The 22,791-nt window shown below is 37.1% G+C and overlaps 2 protein-coding genes across 2 annotated transcripts in view; one reads left to right on the top strand and one right to left on the bottom strand.

The window, feature by feature from the left end:
- LOC111607816 (ribonuclease 3-like) overlaps positions 1–22,791 on the top strand; it is a 50,931-nt gene that overhangs the window by 15,195 nt on the left and 12,945 nt on the right. The window lies entirely within an intron of this gene.
- On the bottom strand, positions 1,132–3,185 carry LOC111607818 (melanocortin receptor 4-like). Its single transcript, XM_023330022.1, has one exon. The coding sequence runs from the start codon at positions 2,161–2,163 to the stop codon at positions 1,183–1,185; it is 981 nt and encodes a 326-aa protein (XP_023185790.1). The 5' UTR covers positions 2,164–3,185; the 3' UTR covers positions 1,132–1,182.

Raw genomic sequence — 22,791 nt, forward strand, 5'->3', positions numbered from 1 at the left:
TGTTTGAACCTGTGAATGGTGCCATCAAATATTTCAGATTATTTTTTAGCTCAACATTGAGCTAAAAAACTTTCTTTGACAACTTTTAACTTAATGACATTACTTTTTTGCCTGAGGGTTTGAAGTAAACAATTCTTATTTGGTACTGAAAGTCTGCTATAAAAGAAAATAGTTTAATAATAAAGTTTAGCTGATTTGTGCTGGAAAGAGACCAATACTGTTCTTGAAATTTGTGCTGTGATGAAATCAAAGCGGTGGGTATACTTCCGCTAACCTGCTAATGTGCTAATTAGCGCATTGCAATTAGCACAATCACATTATAATTAGCTCTGCCATTAATAGCAGAGCTAATATTTCGTTTAGCGCCTTTGCTAAACTTGCAAACATTTAGCACACCTAGCTTCCTTTAACTGAATTAAGTTTTAAAACACTAATTTATTTGGCTGTTTTGTAAACTTTCAGTTGAATAAAGGTGGCCAAAAATGAAAAAAAATAAAGCGAGTACAAGAGAGGGCGTGATTGTTCTGATAACCTTATGAAGCAATAGGCCTCTTTTTATGGCAATATCATGGTTGCCTCAGTAAACAATGGTATGATTACCTTTTAAGGCATTATTTTTATCCTTGATTACATCATAAGGCAAAGTTATGGTTACCTCAGAAATCAATGGTGTGATTAATTTAAAGAGAAAAACTCACCTTATAAGACAGAGTTGTGATTGCAGGATTACCTTATAAGGGTAAGTTATAATTATAATGTAATGATTGCTTTATAATGCAATACTGTGGTTGCCTTATAAGGTATGATCACCTTATAAGTCAATGTTATGATTACAGTTAAGAGTAATGTCATATCACCTTATGTGGCGATGCTATAAAGTCCTACCCCAATGGTTCCATGTTCAAAAACCAATGGAGACATAAAGTAATCTCAGTTGTAACAAAGTTAGTCTCTTATCTCATTCTTAGCTGTCTAATGTGCTTTAAAAACATCATATGCTGAAGCATTTTCAATCTGTGCTGCTGCAAAACTGACATTTCAGGCTCTTCATCCTTTTAGATTCACAACATTGTGGACTGCAGACAAATCCTCTGTTAGCCAACCGTCTAATCAACCCCACTTATCCTGCAGACCTGGAGCTTTGCACTGCACACAGATTACAGATGAACTACCTGGAGCGTCTCACAGAAAGCTAATACACCAGCAGAAGATCTCCTTAAAGGTCTTCCTCATCTCCTGGCTGCGGAAAGCGTAGATGATGGGGTCGATGATGGAGTTGCACATGATGAGGATGAGGTACATGTTGAAGTGCGACATGAAGCAGGTGCAGTAGGGGTTCCTGGGGCAGGTGATCATCAGGATGAGGTGCAGAAAGAAGGGCGCCCAGCACACCACAAACACCCCCAGCAGGATGGTGAGGGTGATGAAGCTCTTCATGTTGGCGCGCTGCTGGATGGGCGCGTTGCCCCGCAGGGCGGCAGCGGCAATGCGCTTCATGTGCTGGCGCGCCAGCAGGAACATGTGAACGTAGAGCGACGCCATGAGGACCAGCATGGTGAAGAACATGGTGATGAGGCAGATGAGCACCATGGTGCTCTCTGAGTAGATGATGAACAGGATGCCAGAGACGGTGCAGCACGTCCAGATGCTGGCGATGACCAGCAACGCCCGCCGGATGGTGACGATGTTGTGGTACCGCAGGGCGTAGAAGATAGTGATGTAGCGGTCGATGGCGATGGCGAGCAAGCTGCAGATGGAGGCGAACAGAGAGCTGCAGATCATGGAGTCGAACACGTTGTCCATGCTTTTGATGAACGTGACGGGGATGGTGAGGCTGCCGCCGTTGATCAGCGCTATGACGATCGTCTCCGAGGCGTTGGAGACGCTGACCAGCATGTCAGCGACCGCCAGGCTACAGATGAAGAAGTACAATGGGGAATGGAGGTTCTTGTTCTTGATGATGGCGGCGATCACCAGGATGTTCTCCAGCAGGCTGATGATGCCCAAAGTGAGAAAGACCTCGGTGGAAATCAGCAGCTGCTCGTAGCAGCCAGCAGAGGAATCCTTCTCCTCTCCGGAAACGTCTTTCTCTGGCAGAGTTCCCAGGCGCAGGCTCTGGTTCAGGTAGCATGGGATCAAGCCTTGCTGAGCCGTGGAGTTCATCTTTACTTCTTCTCTTTGTTACAGCCAGTCCTGAATGGGTTAAGATTTGGATAAGTGTCACCTTTATTTATAACTGATTCTATGATTCTGTTTGGTAAATTTCTGTTGTCCATGTTCTTAGTCCATGATGTATCCTGGCAGCTTCATGCGCATGAAAACTCTGTCCATGAAGAAGCTGAGGAGGAAACTGACGAAGCCGATGAAAAGCAGCAGGAAACGATTCAGTTTGGGAATGTTTGGAGCGGTCCAGGATTATCTCAGCTGTTTCTTTTTCCCATTTTCATCTTTCAGCTTCTCCTCAAGCACCAAAAACAATCCTGTTGCTCTGGTTTCAGTGAAACGACGTGAGGAAGAAAAGTGGAGGAGAAACGGTGAAAGGGTGAAAAATAATCAGCCGGATTCAGAGCAGCAGAGCGCAGCGGCTGGCTGTGTGACCGATCATCACTTCTCAGCCACTGTGGTCTTATCCTGGTCTCACTTTCTCTCCCTCTGCTTATGTACTACCGCACACACACACACACACACACACACACCCTCAGCCCATCCCACCCTCACAGATAAAGTGGGAGGTGTAGGAGGAGCAAAGTTTAGGCTGATGCATTACTCAAGGTTTTGTCATTGAAACGAATTTGTTGCCATGTTTGAAACTTTTCAGGACTGAAGAGAGTAAAACTATTATTTTATTTAATTTGGTTTATGAATGAATAAATAATAATCATTCAGCTGCTGGATGATTTTTATAGAAGAAGCTTGTTCGTATTTTCAATTAGTGCTGTGCAGAAACCAACACTGCTTTTAATTACTATATCACTTATTATACTTATTATAAAATCGGTTCTAACAGGAGGAATAAACTTGGGTTATGTTCTCTGAATACATCTGAATTAATTTAATCTTAGCAAAAAATAGACACTAACATGCATTACTGTATGGCCAATGCAAATTACTTAGCACTCTTGAAATACGACAATACTAACTTACAAGTACCTTTTCAGCAATATAGGAGTTTGTTTTAAGTCAGTAATTCCTTAATATTGATGAAAAAGTTCTAGTTCCATCTGCAGATTATTTCACTTATAACAAGAGATTTTTTTCCATTTTATAAGTGAAATAATTTCCCAATGGAATATTAAGGATATTAAGGAATATTTGACTTAAAATAAGTGCCTACATCTTGCTTAAAAGTTATATGTAAGTTAATTTTGTCTTATTTCAAGTGTACTAAGATATCTGCACTAGAAACTAGATAATAATAATTTTTGGTAAGACTTTCTGTTTTTGCAGTGAAGAGTCTCAACAAAGGTTATGTTTTACAGCAGATAAATCCGACCCATATCCAATGATCTGTGGAATAATTTAGGATATATATTGAATAGATTTCAAAGCAACAAAAAGAACCTATTAATAAATACAGCTGTACAGATTTCTATCTCAGCTGCTACTAGATTCTTAGCAGCTAATGCTAAGTGGTTAGCAACTTGTTCAATTTCAACGGTCTGTTTACCCTCAACAGAGTGGTCAACGTAACAACAAAATAGGATTTTTCTTTATTTATAGCATCACAAAATCGACCTTATTGAGGTTTAAAGAGCTAATTAGAACTACGTCCTTCTTTGTGGGGAAACACTTCGTCTTCCACTTGTTACACTGGGAACAATTCACAAATTAAGCGTTTGTGAGTGGTTTCCACAACCTGACACATCAGAGACTAATTTTGGTGGAAACAATTAGCTAGCCAGGTCTTCTTGTCCCACATTAGTGTCTGACCCCACATATGCTTTGTTGGAGGAAGAATCAAGAACTGAGATCAACACAAATTCCTTTTCTTTATTTTATTCTATATGCTGAAAATCCCAACAGCTATAATTTCTCCAGGCAGCCATTTTGTCTGGAGAACAGCAGTAAAAACTGACTCTTGTCAAACTGAGTTACCTGAAAGGTAACAACAGGATCACAGGTTACTCCTTTTACTGAGCTCCTTTACAAGAATAAAATAAAAAATATGAACTATTGATCATTTTGGAGCTTTATTTCCCGACAGCTATCCTGACTGCGATTGTTGTGACAGCTAGCTCAAAGCGGATGAACTCCATCAGATCTCATTATGTTTACTGCTGTTTGTATTGAAGATCTGCTCTACAGAGAGCCGTGTTATGATTGTGTGTGTGTTTTAAAAACACTAAAGAAATCTGTTGAATGTTCTCAAGAGATATAGATTGGAGGAGCAATTAGAAACCTGTCAGACTGCAGTGAAAAAGCAACAGGTTTCCTGGAAAGACAAGGCTTTTACTAACAACCTGCCGGATCACGCCAGCCTTTAATGCTCGGAAAATGTCAGCCTTTGTGCAATACAGAATTAAACCAGCTTAAAAAGCTCCAGAGAAAATGAGGTTTTTGGAGGAAGTCATGCCAACAGGTTTCAATAATAAAATCTACCAAATAGTTTCAAAAAATCTAAATTGAAGCCTTGAAGCCCAATAACTTTAAATTGATAATCAAATGTCTAAGTTAACATTAAAAATCTTCAATATGAAGCTATATTTTACTGTAGTCATATTAATAAAATAAATTTTGAGATATATTTTTATTATTTATGTAATCACCGCAATTTTCTTAGTTCTGAATAAAAATAAAATATACTCAATACTTTCTTAACCATAACCGTCTCTCTCCAACTTAATATACTTTTATTATTTTTTTTAAACTTATTTTTTTACATCTTCACTGAACAATGACGCACACTGATGACATGTCAGCTTGTTTTCCATCTTCTGGGCATCTCATTTATTTTCTGCCTAAATCAGATCTCTGTGATTCACTACATGTTCCCTAATATATTTAGCTCCCAAAAAATGTGCCTGTTTCTGTGTTACTCATTTTACACAAGGGAACAAATAATAAACTGGATTTTTTTTTTTCTTTGAGTTTAGAAAAATGTCTCGAGTTTATCTTACCTGCTTAAAATACCTGAATGTTTTTGTTTATCTTGATGCAAATAAATAGGAAACTGATCCTTTGGTCACAAAAATACAAAACCAAATAGCAAAATATTGCTTTAAGATTGTTGATTATATTTCAAAAAGTTAAAAAAAGAAAGGAAATGAGGGAACAGATGCCCATAAATGTACTTCGAAATCCAACATGGCCGTCTTACACATAAAGACTGTAGTAATTTTTTTTTTCTTCTAGTTCTTTTCAAATTAAACTTGTAATACATAATATCTCATAACCTCTACTTGCATAATGCTTGTGTGCGTAAAATGCAAGAGAGAAACAATATTAGCAAGTGCTGCTAATCGTAGCTGGCAACAATGAAACAATTAAAGTCGTTTTCTATGTGTAGAAAACTATACATAGTTCCTGCAAGGCTAAATTGCGCCATCTTGGTAGGCAAGGTCAGTGCAAAGTATAGATGAACCATGGCCTCAAGACCAACAAAAAGAAGGTTTATGGGGACTCTTAACCAATGTGCAAGAAAAAGACATATCAACAAAATGGCTGCTGTTGGTATCGACCCGCATGAGGCAGAGAATGGAAATATGTCAGACGATGTGGACAATCTGCCTCTGATCTCCTGCTATGACATAGTTCACTATTTAATGAACATGAAGAGTGTTTATACCATGGAGGAGCTTCACAGAAATCCATGGATGCAAACGATCAGCATTTAAACGGATTTATAAAGGATGTAACAACAAGGTTCTGGTGACTGGCAGAGTACATGCAGTAACAAACAGGCTACATGTCCGTCTTAGCTAGCAGATAAAAGCTACATTAGCTAAGCTAATTTTGCTACTAAGTACAAATATGACTGATAATTATCTCAGTATTACACAGAGGTGGGTAGAGAACTCACATACTGTAATTGAGTAATAGTTGTTATATTGTTCATAAGTTAATAAGAATGAGCCGAGAGCTAGCTCTAAGCTTGTGGCTTATTTATTGTTGTCATAGCAACTGCCATGACAGTTAACTACAAATTTACCAGATCTATGTATTTAAATATAAGTATTTGGAAAATGTATTTGCAAATAGCTGGAGATTATAAAATATCCCCATGGATTCGGTTAGCTGGGTGTCGTTCAAAAATATCCATCTAGATAAAAAAACACCATCGTGTTTAAGTTCTTCTTTGATGACTCTTGTTTGCGGATTTATTTAGAGCAGGATGTCATTTGCATAGCAGAGGAACTGAAGGTTAAAATGGCAAAAGATGAAACCAAGCTGCCCAAGGACTAAGCTCTGAGGAACAGCAGAAGTAAGAGGAGAAGTGGGAACAGAAAGTTTGATAGGAAGTTTCTAAAACACTCAGACAAAGCTGTCTGGCAACAACAACAAGCTCACACACACCGGCGCACACACACCTCCTCACACACACACACACACACACACACACCTCCTCACACACACACACACGCACATGTAAAGAAAAGAAGCAGAACTCCTGGATGCCTTTTGGGTCGGTGTGAGAACAGCGTGAGATTAGAAGATGCAGTTTTGTATTGGAGTGCTCCTAATATTATTTAAGTAAATTTCTGAGTTTGAAAAAAAAAACGAAAATTCCAGACAAATATTTAGAAATGTAAAAAAAGAAAAATATTTTGATTTTCAAGACTTGACTCTTAAAGCTCTGACTGTTTAAAACTCAGAAATTAGCATGTTTTATGTAGAAAATTTCAGTTTTTTCTTACCGATTTTTGACTTTTCAAACTCCAAAGTTTCTTTTGTTTCTTGTCTAGAAAATTTCTGAGTAATCTAAAAATTTCGGAGTAATTTTTTTCTTAAAAATTTTTTACTTTTCAAACTCAGATCTCAAAATTTCAGAGTTTCTTTTTAGCATAATCTGACTTTTCAAACTCCAAAATTTTCACATTTTTTCCTCAGAATTTTTTGAGAATCTCAAAATTTCAGACTTCTTGGTGGAAATGTACTCCTATTTTCACTCTAAAATGCCCCTAGCACATCTTTGGCACCATGCAGCGAAGACAGAACATTATGATGTATAAAATCCATGATCATCACTGAGGCTCTGTGAAGCAGCAGGGAAAAGGGAATCTTGATATTCAGGCCAAGCATGAACAAACTTTATCTTTAGTGGATCGCTGCTTTTGACAATCCAGAAACATCTTTACATCTTTTCAGTTTAATTTGGCTTCTTATGAAACTGTTTCCTTTTATTCAACGCTTTAAATCAAATCCTCTAATCACAGGGATGTGAGAGCTCAGTTCAGCTAACCCAGTTAAAGACAGAATAAACATCCAGACTATGTTTGAATTATCGGCTTTACTTTCAGGGTTTTCGGACAGGTCGGCCCCCACTTTGGTTTCTTGTGCAGGGAGGTGGAAGTGGTGAGCAGCTGCAGGAGGAGGGGAAGCTGCAGGACAATTTGCTGCATAACAAAAGTCCAATCAAAGTCTCATCAATCTGAGTCGCATTCATAAACATCTTCATCTCCTCAGAACGTTTCCCATCTCATGCGGAATTTTCTAATTTGAGGTGAGTGGCTCAATGAAGACAGACATCATCTGCTTCTCTTCTGCCCGTTCTCAATCAACTCTTCAACCTGTGTTGCCATGGAAACCTGACGTGAGTAGCCAGTCAAGGTACCAGGGTAATTCAGCGAGACGCTGTTGTCACGGCGCGTCCTCCACGGGAACGAACGGCCAGATTTTCTGAAGAGTTTTCCCCCACAAGGTCGAGTAAAATCCAAGATAATGTGCGTTCACAATCACAAACGTTACAAATCTCAGGCGATTTGTTTTAAAGAGACAGAGAAAAAAGAGCATTTAAAATGCCAAGAAAAACAGACATTCATGGTAAACAGGAGGCAGGAGCAACTGAAAAATTATTATTTTTTAAATAAAAAAAGTCTATGAAATTTTAATTTTACTTGAGTATTTGTATTTTAAACTTTAGCAACTCTTATTCATTTGTTTTCTAGATTTTTCTTCAAATTGCTTGGGCAGTTCTTCCCTTTTTCTATTTTTCCTTTTAGACAGATCAGTTGCTAGATGATGTTTAATTGTGGTAACAAGGTATTTTTTTGTAAAACTGGGAGCAGCTGTTTATTATCTCAAAAGCTAGAAAAAACCTTAACTGTGAACTCAAATTAGAGTTGAATGGAGAGAAAAGGAGGAAGTTGAAACATCGACATAGAGCTAAAGCAAAAGCAAAAGAGGCGGATTAGCAGCGCTTGCCAACAACAGATGATGCTTTCCAGGACTCCATGTCCCATCTCAATTCCGCATGAGATGGGAAACGTTCTGAGGAGATGAAGATGTTTATGAATGCGACTCAGATTGATGAGACTTTGATTGGACTTTTGTTATGCAGCAAATTGTCCTGCAGCTTCCCCTCCTCCTGCAGCTGCTCACCACTTCCACCTCCCTGCACAAGAAACCAAAGTGGGGGCCGACCTGTCCGAAAACCCTGAAAGTAAAGCCGATAATTCAAACATAGTCTGGATGTTTATTCTGTCTTTAACTGGGTTAGCTGAGCTGAGCTCTCACATCCCTGTAATTAGAGGATTTGATTTAAAGCGTTGAATAAAAGGAAACAGTTTCATAAGAAGCCAAATTAAACTGAAAAGATGTAAAGATGTTTCTGGATTGTCAAAAGCAGCGATCCACTAAAGATAAAGTTTGTTCATGCTTGGCCTGAATATCAAGATTCCCTTTTCCCTGCTGCTTCACAGAGCCTCAGTGATGATCATGGATTTTATACATCATAATGTTCTGTCTTCGCTGCATGGTGCCAAAGATGTGCTAGGGGCATTTTAGAGTGAAAATAGGAGTACATTTCCACCAAGAAGTCTGAAATTTTGAGATTCTCAAAAAATTCTGAGGAAAAAATGTGGAAATTTTGGAGTTTGAAAAGTCAGATTATGCTAAAAAGAAACTCTGAAATTTTGAGATCTGAGTTTGAAAAGTAAAAAATTTTTAAGAAAAGAAATACTCCGAAATTTTTAGATTACTCAGAAATTTTCTAGACAAGAAACAAAAGAAACTTTGGAGTTTGAAAAGTCAAAAATCGGTAAGAAAAAACTGAAATTTTCTACATAAAACATGCTAATTTCTGAGTTTTAAACAGTCAGAGCTTTAAGAGTCAAGTCTTGAAAATCAAAATATTTTTCTTTTTTTACATTTCTAAATATTTGTCTGGAATTTTCTTTTTTTTTTCAAACTCAGAAATTTACTTAAATAATATTAGGAGCACTCCAATACAAAACTGCATCTTCTAATCTCACGCTGTTCTCACACCGACCCAAAAGGCATCCAGGAGTTCTGCTTCTTTTCTTTACATGTGCGTGTGTGTGTGTGTGTGTGAGGAGGTGTGTGTGTGTGTGTGTGTGTGTGTGTGTGTGTGTGTGTGTGTGTGTGTGTGTGTGTGTGTGTGTGTGTGTGTGTGTGTGTGTGTGTGTGTGTGTGTGAGGAGGTGTGTGTTTCCCTGCCAGTATCTTGCACCCTGCTGTTATGTGCTGGACTGTCTCAGGGGCCTCCTTGCACAACCTACACCTTGGGTCTTGTCTGGTGTGGTAGATCTGGGCCTCTATTGCTCTGGTGTTTAGGGCCTGTTCCTGGGCGGCCAGGATGAGGGCCTCTGTGCTGTCCTTGAGTCCAGCTTTTTCCAGCCATTGGTAGGATTTACTGATATCAGCCACTTGGGTTATTTGCTGGTGGTACATCCCATGTAGGGGCTTGTCCTGCCATGATGGTATCTCTGGCACCTCAACCTCCGTTCCCTGTTGTCTGAGATATTCACTGAGCACATTGTCTGTTGAGGCTTTGTCCCTGATGTATTTATGGATCTTAGTTGTTTCGTCCTGGACTGTGGTTCTCACACTCACTAGTCCTCTGCCTCCTTCCTTGCGGCTCGTGTACAGTCTCAGGGTGCTGGATTTGGGATGGAACCCTCCATGCATTGTTAGTAGTTTTCTAGTCTTAATATCAGTGGCTTTTATCTCCTCCTTTGGCCAGCTAATTATTCCAGCAGGGTATCTGATTACTGGCAGGGCATAGCTGTTTATCGCACGGATTTTGTAATTGCCATTGAGCTGGCTTCTCAGGACTTGCCTTATTCGTTGGAGGTATTTAGCTGTGGCTCCTCTCCTTGTGACCTCATCAAGGTTGCCATTTGCTTGTGGTATACCTAGGTACTTGTAACTGTCCTCTATGTCTGCTATTGTTCCTTCTGGGAGTGAGACCCCTTCTGTGCGGATGACCTTCCCCCTCTTGGTGATCAGCCGACCACACTTCTCTAGTCCGAATGACATCCCAATGTCCGTGCTGTATGTATATATATATATATATATATATATATATATATATATATATATATATATATAATCATCTGAACTTTAAAAGAAGGTTTTCTCTCATAATACAGATAATTTTATTGCCTATCAATGATCTAAAACGCATAAGAATTATCTAGTTAATTATTTATTGTCAGACAAAGGAGAAAATGTTATCTTTTCATATTTTGTAGATTTGGTTTCAACCATAAATTAGGTAAAGCCCACCTTTTTTCCTCATGTACATGTGGTGGACCTTCCTGTCGCCGTATTTCGGTTGGCGGATGCCACAGTTGGACAGCGAGTTGCGGGCGTGATCGGGATTCATGCCAAAGTTGAGGTGGTGACTGGGATGAGTCATGGCCAGCTGAAAGAGAGCGTGAGCAGAAATATTTAGTCTACTTGTCCAAATTAACAAGTTTTCTTTCCAGTATCCAGGAGAAGTTTATCACTTCAGGCAGATCTGAAACCTCAACATTGATCCAGACATTTCAAACATAGAAATTGGTGTGAAACAAAATCAGAAGCTCTCATTTCAGACCAGTTTTTAACATCTCTGTATTTATTTTGTTTTCAATTAAATTCCAAATTACAATTTTTTTTATTGTTATTTATGCGACAGATCAAAAAGAAAACATTTATTTCTGGTCATCTTACAGTGAAAATTCAAACTCAATTTCAGTTAATTTTGTCACTACTTATTAAAAAATGAAAAATATGTCTGCATACTGTAAAGCAGGGGTCACCAACACGGGGCCCGTGGGCCCCCGGTGGCCCAAGGGACCTTGTCAGTCGTCTGCGGAGCAAGTTCTATAAATAGCCATTGTCATTAGGCAGCACTGCCATAGAAATAATTTAATTTAATGTTTTTACACTGAAGTAATAACATTTGTTTAGTTACATGTGACTTTATCCACAACAATGTAGAAGCACAATTTATGCTGTTATGGGAAGATGTCTTACTTGGCCTCACTAAAAGCTCAACTTGCTGCATTTTACAATGAAGTTAAGTTTTATATCCAGACTATCAAAGACAAAAAATAGCTATTAAAACAATTGAAATCTCTATTGTTTTAAATGAACCCTTAGCTTTTTTCTTTTTCTTGAATATATTTATCTGTATTTGCTTTTTCTTGAGGCAGAACAAATGAGGCATAACTCTGTCGTTATACAGTGTGTCTGCGAATAAAGTTTAAAAAAAAACATTCCCCCCTACCCCCCCCTCACCCAACAGACTTCTTGTGGCTTTGATGTCAAGCAGTGATGTCACTCATCCTGTCTGTGACATCACAGGCGACTGTCTTTGTATTCTCAGATTCCACAGAGAAATTCATTTGCAGTTTAAGGTTCGAAAGAAAAGTTACAATGGAAGGAAAGAATTTATTGTCGACCAAAACTCAGAGTTTGGAGAAGAAATTCATCAAGCTGCAGGAAGAACAGGCGCAGCTTCAAAGGAAAGTTGAAAAACTCAGGAGAAAACTAGAACAGCTAAATTCCAACAATGCAGACAATTACCAAGCTGAGCAGAATGTTCTTAATAACATCAATGAATTCTATAAGGACAAGATTAGATCATTGAACTCAGACCTGGACAAAGAAAGAGAGAAAATCTACAAGCTCAGATGGAAACATGACGCCATCGTAAAGCGAAATGCACAACTGAAACAGACAGAGATTGAATTAAACAAGGATTTTGATAATTTATTAAAGGAAAAATCTAAACAACTAAAGTGGCGTCAAACAGAAAACAGAGAGCTTAAGAGAGAAATTGAGGCATTAAAACTAAAGACGGAAAATATACAATCCAGGGTGGCAGAAGAATCCAAGGAGGTCCCCCATATAGAAAACAAAATCCCAGAAGAGACGCCAACATTCCTGCAATGAGTTGGACGTACCTTCGTCCACATGTACCAATCAGGGACGTTAAGATACTGGGTGCCACCCTGGATTTTTTAATTTCTGAAGAGGAACTTTGTAATAACTTTAAGATTTTGCAGTTTGATTTTCTTTTGAGGTATTGAAGTTTTCACTTGCTGTAAGTTATGTTTTCCATTTTCAGTGAGCAGCACCACTGCTTCTTTCTTCTAAGGTTGTTTCACCAGTTTTCTCCTTACAGTGTTCTTGGCATTAACCATTCAGCAGTCATCCTCTAAGGTAACGGCATCTCAACGTGCTTTGCACACGTGATGCGAGTACAGAAAGGAATTTGGTGGTTGGAGTAAACCTGCTACTGTTATGCCTCTAACAAAGGTCATTCCAGGGTTAAGCTATTGAGAAATGAGGCATCAGCAGCACTTCATTATGGAGTCCAACTTTCACATCCTGCAATGTCAGCTTAACTTCTAAAAAGATGCAATGTTGCCTTTAATTTTAAGAATTTTTACACATGGACTACGCTACACAGTCCATGTGTAGCGTAGCCGACACGGAGAGCGAGAAAAAGAGATCCCAATCTGATCTAAAATAACAACGACTATAAGGAATCGGTAGTTTATTTCCCCAGTGTTTTACCTACCATTGGTAAAACAGAAGCCCGAGAAAATCCTGACGGATAAAGTCACAGGTGTCGGACTCACTGACTACTTGACAGACGGGTCAAAGATCGAGAAACTGAAGGCATGTTCACAGTCATCAGTATTCCTCAAATTTAAATTGTGACCCCAAATCTTGTCTTTTGCAGAAAATAAAGTTGTGGGGAGTCATAATGACGTGGAAGCTGAACGTAGATAACTTGTCTGCTTTTGTGGCAGGAAAGAGGAACACTGAAAACGCATGTTTGCATTTTTTTTCCTGTATCGTGTTTAGACATTAAGAAAAGAAGACGCTCTATGTGAAAGGAGTAGTACACTAATAAAGCAAACTGGTTGGATTTAGAGTTTATTTTTGATTTGGTGGCCTGGTTGGTGGCTTTGGATTTGATTTTAGAGTGTAGATGTTACAGTATTGTAGAGGAGTAAGGGAGTATTTCAGTTTTTGATGTTGATTGACCCAATCTTTGTTCAAGATTAGAGAGACTCTATAGGCACCCTTCTGTCAAATTTTAATCGGAGTTTGATGGATGATTGATTGATGACTAATAGATTTTGATTTCCGGTCACAGGATGCCCCTCCCCCACCTTTCCCACCCCTCCCCCACCTTTCCCACCCCTCCCCCCAGACAGATCCGTTTTTCCCACGCCTTCAGACCTGTATGAGTTGTAAGAATAATACAAGTAAAGTATGGAAATTATGAGTTTTAAGAATAATACAATGAAAGTATGAAAAACAATGAAAGTGTTAGATAATTGAGAATAATATACAATATAGTATATTTAAATAGGATGTTGTAGTTACCTCCGGTTTTAAACGAAATATTTTTCCTGAGACACTGTGGAAACGGGCTCTGTGAGGCAGGTTAAAAAAAAAATCCTAGTTGGGTGATTCTCATGACCTTTGGGGTCAAAACACATGCTGCACAAGGAAACTCTATGTCACTGACATCCTCTGGCAAAGAATCGATAACAATGATGCTCGGTCTATATCTCCGGTTTTAAAACGGAATATCTTCCTGAGAATATTGGGTGAAACGGGAAAGGACTCTGCGAGGCAGGTTAAAAAAATCCTAGTTGGGTGATTCTCATGACCTTTGGGGTCAAAACACATGTTGTGCAAGGAAACTCTATGTCACCGACATCCTCTGACAAACAATCGATAACAATGGTGATCAATCTCTGGTTTTAAACGGAATATCTTCCTGATCGGGTCTGCTATCAGCTCTTGGAATCTGCATATGTCACCACCCAGACCCCCCTCCTACCATGGGTGCTTGTCTGTGTGTGTGTGTGTGTGTGTGGGTGTGTGTGTGTGTGTGTGTGTGTGTGTATAAAAACATATAGAAACAAAAGTCCCTAAAGAAAACCTACAGTTTAACTATTTTACTGCATTATTTATGGTAGCTCAATTAGCCGGTGTTGACTATGAGTTTGTGATTTCCTTCATCACTTCAATTTTAAACTCTAATAGATTTTCTTTTTCTGTAACACTTGCTAGTGTGATACATTTCAGTAAATGTTCCTCATTTGTACACGTACTTCTTAAGAATATGTGACAGACAGTAAACAGGCCTACTCAAATTTAACTTTTATCTTCCCGCAGTTAAAGAATTTGTTCAGACTTTTCCAGAATTTGGCCCGGTATCATTGTGAATGATTTTGTTCTGATTTTTTTCTTGCTGTTGAATCAACGCTGATCTTCCCACTGCTTCATGTTTTCTCCAAAAGAGTAAATCTTGGTTTAAATACATTTGAAACTCAGATTTTTTTTCTGTAACACTTGCTAGTGTGAAACATGTTAGTAAAAGTTCCTCATCTGTACACGTACTTCTGAACAATATCTGACAGGGACTAATCAGGCCTCGGTGAGGTTCCCTTGGATTTATATTGATTTATTCAATGTGTAAATATTTATCAAACTGAATAGCCATTCAGTTTTTATATAGTTTTTTTTTTTTTTTTGGTGTTTGTTGCATAAATTTAAATATATGCTGGCTATCAGCCAACAATTCAATCAGTGAATTTGTGTTTTTTCTTAAATACTCCCTCTCACCGAGACTTACTTACATCTTCTGACAGCTAGCTTATAATAACTTATAATAACATTGACTAAGTTTGCTATTGGTACACTTTACCTAAAAATAAAAATTAAACATACTCACTACACAACCATGCTCCAAGAGTTGCTCATAACATGGTGAATTGTTTTGTTACCTTTAAAATGATCTGCAGCTTTTGTTCCTTGATGCTGTCTGTTCACTAACAGACCGTACATCTCTTGTGATTGATAAGCTTATAAATGATCAATGCGGAGCATCAGTATGCGCTAAAGAAGATCATATCAGTCAGATTAAGTAAAATATCATTATACTCAAAATTATATTTCTCTGAAAGGTCTTTTTTTTCAGAGAGTTTAGACTGTATGAAAGGAATCATTGAAATATACTATGAAATATTTAATTTGCAGAATCCCCATAATAAAACTTCAATTGTGAATTGAATGATTACATTGCATCTAGACACAAAAGAATCAACCGTTAATTAGTAATCATACTGACTAACAAGATCTGATCAAACAAGAAACTTGACAACCTCAAGGGATTTCTCACATTGGAGAATAAACCGTCTGACTTTCTTTAGCCACTAAATTTAACCTTACCAAAGTTTTGCCTCGGAGCAAACAGGTACTGAGTTTGAAGCGGATCAGACGCCTTCAGCTATTTGCTAAAGCTAGACTCCGGCCTTCCTCACTGTAAAATAAAACATTAGACTTAAAAACAGTTCAAGCGAACATCACTTAATTATCATCGACTTGTTGTTTGTACTCATCTTAAACAAGTGGCAGGAACATTTGGATGTATATAAAAAAGCTTTATAAGTTAATCTATTTAAGTTGAGTCCATGTAACAACTAAAATAAAATAAAAAGTGAACTATTTGAAAGAAGTGAGGATTTTGGGTGGTAAAAGTTGAACATTTTAACATGTCCAGACACTTTCTGCTCAAGCAAACCAAAAGGTTTTAAACAGAACAACCCTGTCAAATAATGAGACCATGAATCTTTAATCTATGTAACAAATATATTGCTGCTGCTGCTGTAGGCAGAAAATAAAAGAAGTTTTACGGAGAATAATATTTTGGATGAGTTTAAGAATATTGTTTGCCAAAATCACACGGTGTAACTACACTTTCTTTTATATGTTGCAGTAATTTAATCTTTTTGAGGCAATTGGTTGCATAAATTAAAGTAAATACGGTCTATTTTCCTGCTCCCCATACTTAGCTAGCAATGTGCCAGTTAGCTTCCCAGTCTGAACTTCTGGGCAATGTCTTGATTCAGTCAAATTTTCTATCTTGTATCTCCTGAACTCTGATATTTTGCTTGCTGGTCTTCATCGTGCTCTGAATGCAGTATCTGGTTTCTCTTACTTTAACCCGCCCAACTTGCACCTGATTGGCATGTTAGCCTTTTGATTCCCTCCCAGTGAGGCGGTGCTTCACAAAGCAAACTGTTTGTCAAACTGTTGATCTGCCTGATGGCTGTTTTAGAAGATATGGTGACTGAGGTTTAGACAGTACTAGCCAGCTCATGCAGCTTGTTTTTACTAGATGGCAGTCCTAAAAGTACATATCTTTAAAATATGAATAAATACGTACAATTCCATAATTATTCGATCCAACGGTTATAGAAGTTTTGTAATAATGCAATTCAGGTATTTTACATTTTCTGGACTAAAGGAGGATTTCAGTTCAACACCTGTGGTTTCTTAATGTAAGTGTTTCTGCTACTGGACAAGAAACAGGGTTAAAAGAGGATTTAGAAAGAAAAATACAAAGATGATAGTTGTTTTTACCGAGAGCAAGGCTGTGACTAGTTATCAGGACGGAATGAGACCTGTAAAACTATTGGGCATCTGCTCCAATAATTTATTAATCTTTAGGAAATATTTTTGGACACAGCCATCCGCAGGAGCAAGATGAAGCAAGAACATTGCAACATCAGATGTATTTTTTCATCCTTATATCCGTGATTTAAAACTATTTTTAATTTTGTGTCATCTTAAAGATGGAAAGAGTCAATTATTTTTTCACCCATGGAAAAGTGTAATGTGTTTATTATGAGTAGGATTAACCAAGCTGAAGGAAAACAAAGAAAAAGGATAAATAAATATTCATTGATACAGATCAGCAAATATGAACTTATGAAACTATTGAAACCTTCAAGAATTTTATGTTGTGTAAGATATTTAAGAAACTAATACTGAATCTGCGCTCATGAATTTCTTTATTTGGTTGTTATCTCTAAAATACGTTTACCTTTTGTTTTGTTGAACACCAGACATCTCATCTCTTTCCCACAGTTTTTTTCCCACTTAGTTCCACTACTGCTGTGGATTTTATAGTCAATGTTTAAAGCCAACAGAGTCTGAAGCGATGGAGGAAATTTACGTCAATATGGAACCTGTTGGAAAAACTGCATCTAATCACACAGGTAAGAACAAAGTTACAGAGAAATTTAGTATGTAATGAATTCAATTTTGCTAAGGTTGAGGTTTTTATTAAGGTTGGAGCAGCTCCAAAGAGAGGCTCTGCCTCCGTGCAGCTGTCTGTTTGGGAATCCTGAATGTTTTACTTTTGGCTGAACTCATCGCCCTCAGTGTTCACAGTGAGTCTTGTTCTAGTCATCTTAAAGATGTAAAAAGACTAGATTTTATGTTTCTGTTATATTAAAAAGGCATTGTTCCCCTTTTGAAACCAAACTGACCAAATAGCAAGGGTTTAAAAAGAATAAAGCTTAGTGACTCAAAGTTTTGCAGAGAGGTGAAACATTACACTAAGACAAAACATTACACATGAGTTTGATTCATTTTCAGCAATGGTTGCATTTGCAGCCATTTAGGTTAGCGTGTCTTTAATATCTTCTCTTTTTCAAACTATTTACCCAACGATTCATTGTTCAGTGTTACCTCAGTTTAAATTCTACAGGCATAACCAAAATCATGAAACAATTTTATAAGTCTTAAGTGAAAATACAATGTCACTTCTTTTTGCAAACATGGTTTTTAATTTTTTTTTTACAGCTCATCACATGACAGCAGATTTTTCTGACATCAGCAACATTCTGACCGAGCAGAACAGCAGCAGCGAGTTTCCCTCCATGAACGCTAACTTCACTGAAACGGCTCCACGAGCTGAAGACACTTTAAGGTTGGTCAAAACTTTAAAAAATTTGGATCTCGTTAAAAATTGAATTCTACTCTGAATTGTAGAGTATAACTAATAACTTTCCTTTTTGGTCTAAATGAATATAATGTAAATGAACAACTTTTATTTTAATTTATTAAGTGCTCTATCATTTGCGTGTGCTAAAAAACAACAATGTAAAACAAACTAAACTTTGATTTTTTTCTCCTTAAAGGGAAATTGTGTCCTACAGAACGAACAAGCATCAGTTGTTCCTGTTCATCCAGGGGCTGCAGAACAAGAGAAGAGCAGATCCACTAGTGATGGATGATCAGGATCTGTGTTCACTGCGATATTATTCACCAACAATAATGTAGCTTATTAGTACGGTGTTACATAAAACCCTAAAGATAAAATGTTCACTTCCAACTGTTGTGACCTGCATCTAATAACACAACAATTTTATCGCCTATACTCTGTGTTTTTCTTTCTTGTTAAAACTCTGACGTGATAAACAAATGTTTTTTTTTTATGTTTGGTTGTTTGTTTGTTTTTTTGTATTTTTGCAGAGGATCGGTTGATGCGTTCTGATTGTGTATTAATGTGACTTTTACTATGAAACTTTATGGAGTTCCAGTTGTGTCCGGTAATGGCGGATTAAATTCTATCTTGGTAGAATTATATTTCTATATTTCCAATTATTTACTATCATTTGTAATAAAGTGATGCCAACACCACGGATTCAACAGTGAGGAGTTTGTTCTAGTCATCTTAAAGATGGAAAGAGTCAATGTTGTTCTGATTCTGAGTAACTGAATGATTAACTGAATGACTTTTCATTAATTTCAGAGTTCAATCAGCGAGGTTATTCATTTTGTGATGGTCCTAGTCTATGAAAGAAAGAAACAAAGAAAGAAAGCAGCAAATGTACATGTTGGTTCCCCTGAAAATACGGATAAATTCAGTCATTGTAGGGTTAAAGTAATTTGAAGAGGGAGAAGCGTATAAACAAGTCAATGACGAGTCAATGACATGATGCATTCTGCATTTTTCACTCGGTTAACTTAACTTTTTGTTTTTTTACTGACTTTAATACATTTAAATTGCTACGTTGTTTGATAAGTAGAATGGAAATTACTTTTTTTTTGTAAATGGTCTTGTAAATTAGCGTTTTATAAATCAACTGAATTGAATTAAGAAATTTGACCATCGGATTGGACTGAAGAGAAATGATGAGCAATGTTGGTGGATGAAAGCAAAGATTGGTATTTTTGTAACATCAAAAGTTCATTTTTGAGGCAAACAGAAAATCCAGCTTATTATAGTTTACTAGGACTAACAAGAGTTTTAACAAGAAAGAAAAACACAGAGTATAGGCGATAAAATTGTTGTGTTATTAGATGCAGGTCACAACAGTTGGAAGTGTACATTTCATCTTTAGGATTTTATGTAACACCGTACTAATAAGCTACATTATTGTTGGTGAATAATATCACAGTGAACACTGATCCTAATCATCCATCACTAGTGGATCTGCTCTTCTCTTGTTCTGCAGCCCCTGGATGAACAGGAACAACTGATGCTTGTTCGTTCTGTAGGACACAATTTCCCTTTAAGGAGAAAAAAGTCAAAGTTTAGTTTGTTTTACATTGTTGTTTTTCAGCACACGCAAATGATAGAGCACTTAATAAATTAAAATAAAAGTTGTTCATTTACATTATATTCATTTAGACCAAAAAGGAAAGTTATTAGTTATACTCTAGAATTCAGAGTAGAATTCAATTTTTAACGAGATCCAAATTTTTTAAAGTTTTGACCAACCTTAAAGTGTCTTCAGCTCGTGGAGCCGTTTCAGTGAAGTTAGCGTTCATGGAGGGAAACTCGCTGCTGCTGTTCTGCTCGGTCAGAATGTTGCTGATGTCAGAAAAAGCTGCTGTCATGTGATGAGCTGTAAAAAAATTAAAAACCATGTTTGCAAAAAGAAGTGGCATTGTATTTTCACTTAAGACTTATAAAATAGTTTCATGATTTTGGTTATACCTGTAGAATTTAAACTGAGGTAACACTGAACAATGAATCGTTGGGTAAATAGTTTGAAAAAGAGAAGATATTAAAGACACGCTAACCTAAATGGCTGCAAATGCAACCATTGCTGAAAATGAATCAAACTCATGTGTAATGTTTTGTCTTAGTGTAATGTTTCACTTCTCTGCAAAACTTTGAGTCACTAAGCTTTATTCTTTTTAAACCCTTGCTATTTGGTCAGTTTGGTTTCAAAAGGGGAACAATGCCTTTTTAATATAACAGAAACATAAAATCTAGTCTTTTTACATCTTTAAGATGACTAGAACAAGACTCACTGTGAACACTGAGGGCGATGAGTTCAGCCAAAAGTAAAACATTCAGGATTCCCAAACAGACAGCTGCACGGAGGCAGAGCCTCTCTTTGGAGCTGCTCCAACCTTAATAAAAACCTCAACCTTAGCAAAATTGAATTCATTACATACTAAATTTCTCTGTAACTTTGTTCTTACCTGTGTGATTAGATGCAGTTTTTCCAACAGGTTCCATATTGACGTAAATTTCCTCCATCGCTTCAGACTCTGTTGGCTTTAAACATTGACTATAAAATCCACAGCAGTAGTGGAACTAAGTGGGAAAAAAACTGTGGGAAAGAGATGAGATGTCTGGTGTTCAACAAAACAAAAGGTAAACGTATTTTAGAGATAACAACCAAATAAAGAAATTCATGAGCGCAGATTCAGTATTAGTTTCTTAAATATCTTACACAACATAAAATTCTTGAAGGTTTCAATAGTTTCATAAGTTCATATTTGCTGATCTGTATCAATGAATATTTATTTATCCTTTTTCTTTGTTTTCCTTCAGCTTGGTTAATCCTACTCATAATAAACACATTACACTTTTCCATGGGTGAAAAAATAATTGACTCTTTCCATCTTTAAGATGACACAAAATTAAAAATAGTTTTAAATCACGGATAGAAGGATGAAAAAATACATCTGATGTTGCGATGTTCTTGCTTCATCTTGCTCCTGCAGATGGCTGTGTCCAAAAAATATTTCCTAAAGATTAATAAATTATTGGAGCAGATGCCCAACAGTTTTACAGGTCTCATTCCGTCCTGATAACTAGTCACAGCCTTGCTCTCGGTTAAAACAACTATCATCTTTGTATTTTTCTTTCTAAATCCTCTTTTAACCCTGTTTCTTGTCCAGTAGCAGAAACACTTACATTAAGAAACCACAGGTGTTGAACTGAAATCCTCCTTTAGTCCAGAAAATGTAAAATACCTGAATTGCATTATTACAAAACTTCTATAACCGTTGGATCGAATAATTATGGAATTGTACGTATTTATTCATATTTTAAAGATATGTACTTTTAGGACTGCCATCTAGTAAAAACAAGCTGCATGAGCTGGCTAGTACTGTCTAAACCTCAGTCACCATATCTTCTAAAACAGCCATCAGGCAGATCAACAGTTTGACAAACAGTTTGCTTTGTGAAGCACCGCCTCACTGGGAGGGAATCAAAAGGCTAACATGCCAATCAGGTGCAAGTTGGGCGGGTTAAAGTAAGAGAAACCAGATACTGCATTCAGAGCATGATGAAGACCAGCAAGCAAAATATCAGAGTTCAGGAGATACAAGATAGAAAATTTGACTGAATCAAGACATTGCCCAGAAGTTCAGACTGGGAAGCTAACTGGCACATTGCTAGCTAAGTATGGGGAGCAGGAAAATAGGTCGTATTTACTTTAATTTATGCAACCAATTGCCTCAAAAAGATTAAATTACTGCAACATATAAAAGAAAGTGTAGTTACACCGTGTGATTTTGGCAAACAATATTCTTAAACTCATCCAAAATATTATTCTCCGTAAAACTTCTTTTATTTTCTGCCTACAGCAGCAGCAGCAATATATTTGTTACATAGATTAAAGATTCATGGTCTCATTATTTGACATGGTTGTTCTGTTTAAAACCTTTTGGTTTGCTTGAGCAGAAAGTGTCTGGACATGTTAAAATGTTCAACTTTTACCACCCAAAATCCTCACTTCTTTCAAATAGTTCACTTTTTATTTTATTTTAGTTGTTACATGGACTCAACTTAAATAGATTAACTTATAAAGCTTTTTTTTATATCCGAATGTTCCTGCCACTTGTTTAAGATGAGTACAAACAACAAGTCGATGATAATTAAGTGATGTTCGCTTGAACTGTTTTTAAGTCTAATGTTTTATTTTACAGTGAGGAAGTCCGGAGTCTAGCTTTAGCAAATAGCTGAAGGCGTCTGATCCGCTTCAAACTCAGTACCTGTTCGCTCCGAGGCAAAACTTTGGTAAGGTTAAATTTAGTGGCTAAAGAAAGTCAGACGGTTTATTCTCCAATGTGAGAAATCCCTTGAGGTTGTCAAGTTTCTTGTTTGATCAGATCTTGTTAGTCAGTATGATTACTAATTAACGGTTGATTCTTTTGTGTCTAGATGCAATGTAATCATTCAATTCACAATTGAAGTTTTATTATGGGGATTCTGCAAATTAAATATTTCATAGTATATTTCAATGATTCCTTTCATACAGTCTAAACTCTCTGA

Source organism: Xiphophorus maculatus, unplaced genomic scaffold (genome assembly GCF_002775205.1).
Source record: "Xiphophorus maculatus strain JP 163 A unplaced genomic scaffold, X_maculatus-5.0-male Unplaced_Scaffold_138, whole genome shotgun sequence".
Taxonomy (NCBI): domain Eukaryota; kingdom Metazoa; phylum Chordata; class Actinopteri; order Cyprinodontiformes; family Poeciliidae; genus Xiphophorus; species Xiphophorus maculatus.

What these genes read in the sequence shown, in the direction of transcription:
- LOC111607818 (XM_023330022.1), bottom strand. Translation starts at nt 2,163, where the DNA reads ATGAACTCCACGGCTCAGCAAGGCTTGATCCCATGCTACCTGAACCAG.